The following is a 10588-nucleotide window of genomic DNA, read 5'->3' as shown; positions in this document are numbered from 1 at the left end:
TCTCTCTCTCTCTTTTGACACCAATCTCACTCTCTCTCTCTCCCCTGGGGTCTCTGAACTCTCCGAGGAAGAGATGTGCATCAGAAGATGAGGTGGGAGAAAACAGCAAAAAAAACCCATTGACAAAGTGTTATAAGAATCAGATATTTATATCGAGAAATGAGTAGAAACATGTATAAAAATACCTCAACACTGCCCTGGCCGAATTCGGCAACAGTCTTGGAGGCCCTCCCTCAATCCCAATCCAATATTTACAATTCTCCCAGTGCCTCCATTCCCGTCAGGCCGTCACAGGAGTTCAAAGGTTAAGTCTGGGTTACCATTCGGTGGCCATTTTGAATCGAAGGCCTAGGAGTAAGGCTTCATCGCTCTTCCTGCAGTTCCACTCCTCATCCACCAGTGGGCGGTGCTGCTTCTCTCTCCTGAAGCTCATTTGGCCACTCCACATCAGCGATTCCCCATTGGGTGACCAGGGAATCGTATTTTGGCAATATCCACAATTTTCCCAGGCTCGGGATGGTGTCCATTGGGATTGCGTAGAGTGGGAGTGAACGGGAAGGGGATTGGGATTGTGCACAGTGGGAGTGAACGGGAAGGGGATTGGGATTGGGATTGTGTACAGTGGGAGTGAACGGGAAGGGGATTGGGATTGTGTACAGTGGGAGTGAGCGGGAAGGTGTTTGGGATTGGGATTGTGTACAGTGGGAGTGAACGGGAAGGGGTTTGGGTCCATTGGGATTGTGTACAGTGGGAGTGAACGGGAAGGGGTTTGGGATTGGGATTGTGTACAGTGGGAGTGAACGGGAAGGGGTTTGGGATTGGGATTGTGTACAGTGGGAGTGAACGGGAAGGGGATTGGGATTGTGTACAGTGGGGGTGGACGGGAAGGGGGTTGGGATTGGGATTGTGTACAGTGGGGGTGGACGGGAAGGGGTTTGGGATTGGGATTGTGCACAGTGGGAGTGAACGGGAAGGGGATTGGGATTGTGTACAGTGGGAGTGAACGGGAAGGGGATTGGGATTGTGTACAGTGGGAGTGAACGGGAAGGGGATTGGGATTGTGTACAGTGGGAGTGAACGGGAAGGGGATTGGGATTGTGCACAGTGGGAGTGAACGGGAAGGGGATTGGGATTGTGCACAGTGGGAGTGAACGGGAAGGGGATTGGGATTGTGTACAGTGGGAGTGAACGGGAAGGGGATTGGGATTGTGTACAGTGGGAGTGAACGGGAAGGGGATTGGGATTGTGTACAGTGGGAGTGAACGGGAAGGGGATTGGGATTGTGTACAGTGGGAGTGAACGGGAAGGGGATTGGGATTGTGTACAGTGGGAGTGAACGGGAAGGGGATTGGGATTGTGTACAGTGGGAGTGAACGGGAAGGGGATTGGGATTGTGTACAGTGGGAGTGAACGGGAAGGGGATTGGGATTGTGCACAGTGGGAGTGAACGGGAAGGGGATTGGGATTGTGTACAGTGGGAGTGAACGGGAAGGGGATTGGGATTGTGTGCAGTGGGAGTGAACGGGAAGGGGATTGGGATTGTGTACAGTGGGAGTGAACGGGGAGGGGATTGGGATTGTGTACAGTGGGAGTGAACGGGAAGGGGATTGGGATTGTGTACAGTGGGAGTGAACGGGGAGGGGATTGGGATTGTGTACAGTGGGAGTGAACGGGAAGGGGATTGGGATTGTGTACAGTGGGAGTGAACGGGAAGGGGATTGGGATTGTGTACAGTGGGAGTGAACGGGAAGGGGTTTGGGATTGTGTACAGTGGGAGTGAACGGGAAGGGGATTGGGATTGTGCACAGTGGGAGTGAACGGGAAGGGGTTTGGGTCCATTGGGATTGTGTAGAGTGGGAGTGAACAGGAAGGGGTTTGAGATTGGGATTGTGCACAGTGGGAGCGAGCGGGAAGAGGGTTCAGGATTGGGATGGTGTAGAGTAGGAGTGAATGGGGAAGGGGTTGGGATTGGGATGGTGTACAGTGGGAGTGAACGGGAAGGGGTTTGGGTCCATTGGGATTGTGTACAGTGGGAGTGAACGGGAAGGGGTTTGGGTCCATTGGGATTGTGTACAGTGGGAGTGAACGGGAAGGGGTTTGGGTCCATTGGGATTGTGTAGAGTGGGAGTGAACAGGAAGGGGTTTGAGATTGGGATTGTGCACAGTGGGAGTGAGCGGGAAGAGGGTTCAGGATTGGGATGGTGTAGAGTAGGAGTGAATGGGGAAGGTGTTGGGATTGGGATGGTGTACAGTGGGAGTGAACGGGAAGGGGTTTGGGTCCATTGGGATTGTGTAGAGTGGGAGTGAATGGGAAAGGGGTTGGGATTGGGATGGTGTAGAGTAGGAGTGAATGGGAAAGGGGTTGGGATTGGGATGGTGTAGAGTAGGAGTGAATGGGAAAGGGGTTGGGATTGGGATGGTGGAGAGTAGGAGTGAATGGGAAAGGGGTTGGGATTGGGATGGTGTACAGTGGGAGTCAACGGCTTTGGAATTGGCGACCAGCCCAGGGAAGAGTTGGCCAGCGCGGAGATTGGGCGTCACACGGGCGTCTCATACCCCGGCATGGCCACCAAGGCCGCCTCCCCTGGCGCGCCATTGCCCACCCCCTCGGCCCCCTCCGGCCCCTGCCGGAGCGTGTCGGCCTCCCCCTCCCTGCCGGCGGGCGGGGCCGCCCTTCGGGCCTTGGTGCTCTTGCCCGCCCTGGACCTGGCGCTGATCCAGCGCTGGCTGGTCTTGGGGGAGGGCGGCGAGCGATGGGCCCGGAAGGTGTTACGGAATCCCTCAGTACTGAAGTAGTAGACCAGGGGGTCCAGGCAGCAGTTGGCAGAGGTCAGGAGCATGGAGACCTGCAGCGCCAACCGCGCCTGGCTCTGTTCCACCACCAACTCGTTGCCCCCAGTCTTGAGGAAGGTGTAGACCACCAGGATGACATTGTAGGGCAGAAAACAGGCCACAAAGATGGTGGCGTTGACCACCAGGAGGCGGATGGCCTTCCTCCTTTTGCCTGCCGCCTCCGTCGAGTGCAGCTGGCACAGCTCGTAGAGGACTCGCCCCGAGCAGTAGAGGACCACCCCCAGGGGGGGCACGAAACTCAGGGCAAATTGCATCAGGACGAGGGGCTTCAGTTCCCGCTCCCAGGTGCCCTGGGAGAAGCTCTCGAAGCACCTGACCTCCAGCCGTCCGCTGCTCCGCTCCCGGCAGCAGCTGGTGTCGTGGGCAAGGGCCACGGGCACGCTGCCCAACAAGATGACCAGCCAGACCGCAGCGCAGGCCCAGCGCGCCACCTTGGGCCGCCGCAGGTGCCGGGCGCGCAACGGGTAGACCAGCGCCAGGAGGCGGTCCACGTTGATGCACGCCAGGAAGAGGCAGCTGCCGTAGAGGTTGATCTGGAAGAGGGAGCCCGCTAGCTGGCAGGGCACGTCACCCAGCGGCCAGTGGTGGGCGGCGTAGTAGTAGATCCGGAGGGGCAGCGCCAGGGCGAAGAGGAGGTCGCAGGTCGCCAGGTTGACCATGTAGACCACCGTGTTGTTGGTCATCTTGAAGAACCTGGCGAAGATGACCAAGGCGGTGACGTTCAGCCCCATGCCCACCGCAAAGATGGCACAGTTGCCCGCCAACAGGACCCGGTGGAGGTTGTCGTAGTCGGTGCAGTTGGTGATCGTCTTGTTCCAGCACTCGGGCGTGGCGCTGAGTTTCACCATTGCCGCCGTCTGCCTCCCACACCGGCGCGCCCGCCGATTCCCTCCCTCCCTTGGCGTCCGAAACGTCTGCCGGTCAGTGGGTGGCGGCGACCCCCCCCCCCGCCCCTCCCAATCACCTCCCGTCCTTCAATCAGTCTCTTCCTCTGGTTCCAGATGCGGGCCACCATCGAGGGAGGGGGTGCGGTGGGGGGAAGGGGGCGTCGCTTCTTGAACACTCGCCTTGTGCAGAGGTGGGTTGAAAGAATCCCCCCCTCTTCCTTTACCAACCTTGCTCCTCATTCAAACGTCAGTGGTCCACACCTAAGACAAAACAGAAAAACAAAAAAGGGACAGTGGTTTGTTTCCAATCCTGGGTCGGTCCTGGTGATTTCGAGGTATCGCGAGATTAAAGGGTATACTACACATCCGGGCATCGCAGAGTTCAATACACTCCGATCTGTTTGCGAGTGGTTCCATGATACCAGCACCCCTCGCCCACATCTTAATGACCAGCCTCAGAATTAACCCGACAGTGCAAAAGGAGGCCATTCGGCCGATCGAGTCTCCACAGACTGCAATCCCACCCAGGCCCTATTCCCGTGTCCCCACATATTTACCCTTCTAATCCCCCAGACATGAAGGCGGCAATTTAGCATGGCCAATCCACCTAACCTACACATTTCGGACACTCAGGGGCAAGTTGGATGGCCAATCCACCCAACCTGCACATCTTTGGACACGAAGGAACAATTTAGCATGGCCAATCCACCCAACCTGCACATCTTTGGACACTAAGGGACAATTTAGCATGGCCAATCCACCCAACCTACACATCTTTGGACACTAAGGGGCAATTTAGCATGGCCAATCCACCCAACCTGCACATCTTTGGACACTAAGGGACAATTTAGCATGGCCAATCCTCCCAACCTGCACATCTTTGGACACTAATGGACAATTTAGCATGGCCAATCCACCCAACCTGCACATCTTTGGACACTAAGGGACAATTTAGCATGGCTAATCCACCGAACCTACACATCTTTGGACACGAAGGGACAATTTAGCATGGCCAATCCACCTAACCTACACATCTTTGGACACTAAGGGACAATTTAGCATGGCCAATCCACCCAACCTGCACATCTTTGGACACTAAGAGACAATTTAGCATGGCCAATCCACCTAACCTACACATCTTTGGACACGAAGGGACAATTTAGCATGGCCAATCCACCCAACCTGCACATCTTTGGACACGAAGGGACAATTTAGCATGGCCAATCCACCCAACCTGCTCATCTTTGGGACACGAAGGGACAATTTAGCATGGCCAATCCACCTAACCTACACATTTCGGACACTCAGGGACAATTTAGCATGGCCAATCCACCCAACCTGCACATCTTTGGACACTAAGGGACAATTTAGCATGGCCAATCCACCTAACCTACACATCTTTGGACACGAAGGGACAATTTAGCATGGCCAATCCACCCAACCTGCACATCTTTGGACACGAAGGGACAATTTAGCATGGCCAATCCACCCAACCTGCACATCTTTGGACACTAAGGGACAATTTAGCATGGCCAATCCACCTAACCTACACATTTCGGACACTCAGGGGCAAGTTGGATGGCCAATCCACCAAACCTGCACATCTTTGGACACTAAGGGACAATTTAGCATGGCCAATCCACCTAACCTACACATCTTTGGACACGAAGGGACAATTTAGCATGGCCAATCCACCCAACCTGCACATCTTTGGACACTAAGAGACAATTTAGCATGGCCAATCCACCTAACCTACACATCTTTGGACACGAAGGGACAATTTAGCATGGCCAATCCACCCAACCTGCACATCTTTGGACACGAAGGGACAATTTAGCATGGCCAATCCACCCAACCTACACATTTCGGACACTCAGGGACAATTTAGCATGGCCAATCCACCCAACCTGCACATCTTTGGACACTAAGGGACAATTTAGCATGGCCAATCCACCTAACCTACACATTTCGGACACTCAGGGACAATTTAGCATGGCCAATCCACCCAACCTGCACATCTTTGGACACTAAGGGACAATTTAGCATGGCCAATCCACCGAACCTACACATCTTTGGACACGAAGGGACAATTTAGCATGGCCAATCCACCAAACCGACACATCTTTGGACACTAAGGGACAATTTAGCATGGCCAATCCACCTAACCTACACATTTCGGACACTCAGGGGCAAGTTGGATGGCCAATCCACCAAACCTGCACATCTTTGGACACTAAGGGACAATTTAGCATGGCCAATCCACCTAACCTACACATCTTTGGACACGAAGGGACAATTTAGCATGGCCAATCCACCGAACCTACACATCTTTGGACACGAAGGGGCAATTTAGCATGGCCAATCCACGCAACCCGCACATCTTTGGGACACTAAGGGATAATTTAGCATGGCCAATCCACCCAACCTGCACATCTATGGGACACTAAGGGGCAAGTTGGATGGCCAATCCCCCTAACCTGCACATCTTTGGACACTAAGGGACATTTTAGCATGGCCAATCCAGCGAAACATCATTGCAGGAGGAAATCGGAGCACCCGGAGGAAAGCCACGCAGACACGGGTGGAAGAACATGCAGACTCCACACAGAGAGTGACACAAGCCGGGTTCCGCAGAGAGTTAGAAACACAGTAAATATCCCATTACACTGCCCCCATCAAACACACCCTGGACAGGTACAGCACGGGGTGAGATACAGAGTAAAGTACCCTCTACACTCTACCCATCAAACACTCCCAGGACAGGTACAGCATGGGGTTAGATACAGAGTAAAGCTCCCTCGACACTGTCCCCATCAAACATTCCCAGGACAGGTACAGCACGGGGTTAGATACAGAGTAAAGCTCCCTCTACATTGTCCCCATCAAACACTCCCAGTACAGGTATAGGACAGGGTGAGATACAGAGTAAAGCTCCCTCTACACTGTCCCCATCAAACATTCCAAGTACAGTTACAACACAGGTTTCGATACAGATTAAAGCTCCCTCGACACTGTCCCCCATTAAAGTCTCCCAGGACAGTACAGCACAGCGTGAGATACAGAGTAAAGCTCCCTCTACACTGTCCCCCATCAAACACTCCCAGGACAGGTACAGCATGGGGTTAGATACAGAGTAAAGCTCCCTCTACACTGTCCCCCATCAAACACTCTCAGGACAGGTACAGCACGGGGTTAGATACAGAGTAAAGTTCCCTCCACACTGTATCCCATCAAACTTTCCCAGTACAGGTACAGCACGGGGTTAGATACAGAGTAAATCTCCCTCTACTCTGTCCCCCATCAAACACACCCAGGACAGGTACAGCACGGGGTTAGATACAGAGTAAAGCTCCCTCTGCACTGTCCCCATCAAACACTCCCAGGACAGGTACAGCATGGGGTTAGATGCAGAGTAAAGCTCCCTCTACACTGTCCCCATCAAACACTCCCAGGACAGGTACAGCATGGGGTTAGATACAGAGTAAAGCTCCCTCTACACTGTCCCCATCAAACACTCCCAGGACAGGTACAGCATGGGGTTAGATACAGAGTAAAGCTCCCTCTACACTGTCCCCATCAAACACTCCCAGGACAGGTACAGCATGGGGTTAGATACAGAGTAAAGCTCCCTCTACTCTGTCCCCCATCAAACACTCCCAGGACAGGTACAGCATGGGGTTAGATACAGAGTAAAGCTCCCTCTACACTGTCCCCATCAAACACTCCCAGGACAGGTACAGCATGGGGTTAGATACAGAGTAAAGCTCCCTCTACTCTGTCCCCCATCAAACACTCCCAGGACAGGTACAGCATGGGGTTAGATACAGAGTAAAGCTCCCTCTACACTGTCCCCATCAAACACTCCCAGGACAGGTACAGCATGGGGTTAGATACAGAGTAAAGCTCCCTCTACACTGTCCCCCATCAAACACTCTCAGGACAGGTACAGCACGGGGTTAGATACAGAGTAAAGTTCCCTCCACACTGTATCCCATCAAACTTTCCCAGTACAGGTACAGCACGGGGTTAGATACAGAGTAAAGCTCCCTCTACACTGTCCCCATCAAACACTCCCAGGACAGGTACAAAGAACAAAGAACAGTATAGCACAGGAAACAGGCCCTTCGGCCCTCCAAGCCTGTGCCGCTCCTTGGTCCAACTAGACCAATCGTTTGTATCCCTCCATTCCCAGGCTGCTCATGTGACTATCCAGGTCAGTCTTAAACGATGTCAGCGTGCCTGCCTCCACCACCCTACTTGGCAGCGCATTCCAGGCCCCACCACCCTCTGTGTAAAAAACATCCCTCTAATATCTGAGTTATACTTCGCCCCTCTCACCTTGAGCCCGTGACCCCTCGTGATCGTCACCTCCGACCTGGGAAAAAGCTTCCCACTGTTCACCCTATCTATCCCCTTCATAATCTTGTATACCTCTATTAGATCTCCCCTCATTCTCCGTCTTTCCAGGGAGAACAACTCAGGACAGGTACAGCACGGGGTTAGATTCAGAGTAAAGCTCCCTCTACACTGTCCCCATCAAACACTCCCAGGACAGGTACAGCACGGGGTTAGATTCAGAGTAAAGCTCCCTCTCCACTGTCCCCATCAAACACTCCCAGGACAGGTACAGCACGGGGTTAGATACAGAGTAAATCTCCTTCCACACTGTCCCCATCAAATACTCCTAGGACAGGTACAGCACGGGTGAGATACAGAGTAAAGCTTCCTCTACACTGTCCCCATCAAACACTCCCAGGACAGGGACAGCATGGGGTTAGATACAGAGTAAAGCTCCCTCTACTCTGTCCCCCAGCAAACACTCCCAGGACAGGTACAGCACGGGGTTAGATACAGAGTAAAGCTCCCTCTACACTGTCCCTATCAAACACTCCCAGGATAGATACAGCACGGGGTTAGATACAGAGTAAAGCTCCCTCTACACTGTCCCCATCAAACACTCCCAGGACAGGTACAGCACGGGGTTAGATACAGAGTAAAGCTCCCTCTGCACTGTCTCCATCAAACACTCCCAGGACAGGTACAGCACGCGGTTAGATACAGAGTAAATCTCCCTCTACACTGTCCCCCATCAAACACTCCCAGGATAGATACAGCACGGGGTTAGATACAGAGTAAAGCTCCCTCTACACTGTCCCCATCAAACACTCCCAGGACAGGCACAGCATGGGGTTAGATACAAAGTAACTCCCCCTCGACACTGTCCCCATCAAACACTCCCAGGACAGGGACAGCACGGGGTTAGATACAGAGTAAAGCTCCCTCTACACTGTCCCCATCAAACATTCCCAGGATAGATACAGCACGGGGTTAGATACAGAGTAATGCTCCCTCTCCACTGTCCCCATCAAACACTCCCAGGACAGGTACAGCACGGGGTTATATTCAGAGTAAAGCTCCCTCTACACTGTCCCCATCAAACACTCCCAGGACAGGTACAGCACGGGGTTAGATACAGAGTAAAGCTCCCTCTGCACTGTCCACATCAAACACTCCCAGGACAGGTACAGCACGGGGTTAGATACAGAGTAAAGCTCCCTCTACACTGTCCCCATCAAACACTCCCAGGACAGATACAGCACGGGGTTAGATACAGAGTAAAGCTCCCTCTACACTGTCCCCATCAAACGCTCCCAGGGCAGGTACAGTACGGGGTTTGATACAGAGTAAAGCTCCCTCTCCACTGTCCCCATCAAACACTCCAAGGATAGGTACAGTACGGGGTTAGATACAGAGTAAATCTCCCTCCACACTGTCCCCATCAAATACTCCTAGGACAGGTACAGCACGGGGTGAGATACAGAGTAAAGCTTCCTCTACACTGTCCCCATCAAACACTCCCAGGACAGGGACAGCATGGGGTTAGATACAGAGTAAAGCTCCCTCTACTCTGTCCCCCAGCAAACACTCCCAGGACAGGTACAGCACGGGGTTAGATACAGAGTAAAGCTCCCTCTACACTGTCCCTATCAAACACTCCCAGGACAGGCACAGCATGGGGTTAGATACAGAGTAAATCTCCCTCTACACTGTCCCCCATCAAACACTCCCAGGATAGATACAGCACGGGGTTAGATACAGAGTAAAGCTCCCTCTACACTGTCCCCATCAAACACTCCCAGGACAGGTACTGCATGGGGTTAGATACAGAGTAAAGCTCCCTCTACAGTGTCCCCATCAAACACTCCCAGGACAGGTACAGCACGGGGTTAGATACAGAGTAAAGCTCCCTCTACTCTGTCCCCCATCAAACACTCTCAGGACAGATACAGCACGGGGTTAGATACAGAGTAAAGCTCCCTCTACACTGTCCCCATCAAACACTCCCAGGACAGGTCCAGTACGGGGTTTGATACAGAGTAAAGCTCCCTCTCCACTGTCCCCATCAAACACTCCAAGGACAGGTACAGTACGGGGTTAGATACAGAGTAAATCTCCTTCCACACTGTCCCCATCAAATACTCCTTGGACAGGTACAGCACGGGGTGAGATACAGAGTAAAGCTTCCTCTACACTGTCCCCATCAAACACTCCCAGGACAGGGACAGCATGGGGTTAGATACAGAGTAAAGCTCCCTCTACTCTGTCCCCCAGCAAACACTCCCAGGACAGGTACAGCAGGGGGTTAGATACAGAGTAAAGCTCCCTCCACACTGTCCCCCATCAAACACTCCCAGGATAGATACAGCACGGGGTTAGATACAGAGTAAAGCTCCCTCTACACTGTCCCCATCAAACACTCCCAGGACAGGTACAGCACGGGGTTAGATACAGAGTAAAGCTCCCTCTGCACTGTCTCCATCAAACACTCCCAGGACAGGTACAGCACG

The 10588-nt window shown here is 53.1% G+C and overlaps 1 protein-coding gene across 1 annotated transcript; it reads right to left on the bottom strand.

Annotated features, from left to right (window-relative positions):
- Positions 1–2179: 2179 nt before the first annotated feature.
- Positions 2180–3709, bottom strand: LOC144485486 (lysophosphatidic acid receptor 5-like). The gene has a single exon (XM_078203615.1). It carries the CDS (start codon positions 3699–3701, stop codon positions 2538–2540), a length of 1164 nt encoding a protein of 387 aa, XP_078059741.1. The 5' UTR covers positions 3702–3709; the 3' UTR covers positions 2180–2537.
- Positions 3710–10588: the final 6879 nt, after the last annotated feature.

The sequence above is a fragment of the Mustelus asterias genome, unplaced genomic scaffold (genome assembly GCF_964213995.1).
Source record: "Mustelus asterias unplaced genomic scaffold, sMusAst1.hap1.1 HAP1_SCAFFOLD_195, whole genome shotgun sequence".
Taxonomy (NCBI): Eukaryota; Metazoa; Chordata; class Chondrichthyes; order Carcharhiniformes; family Triakidae; genus Mustelus; species Mustelus asterias.
This window is presented reverse-complemented; position numbering and strand designations above follow the sequence as displayed.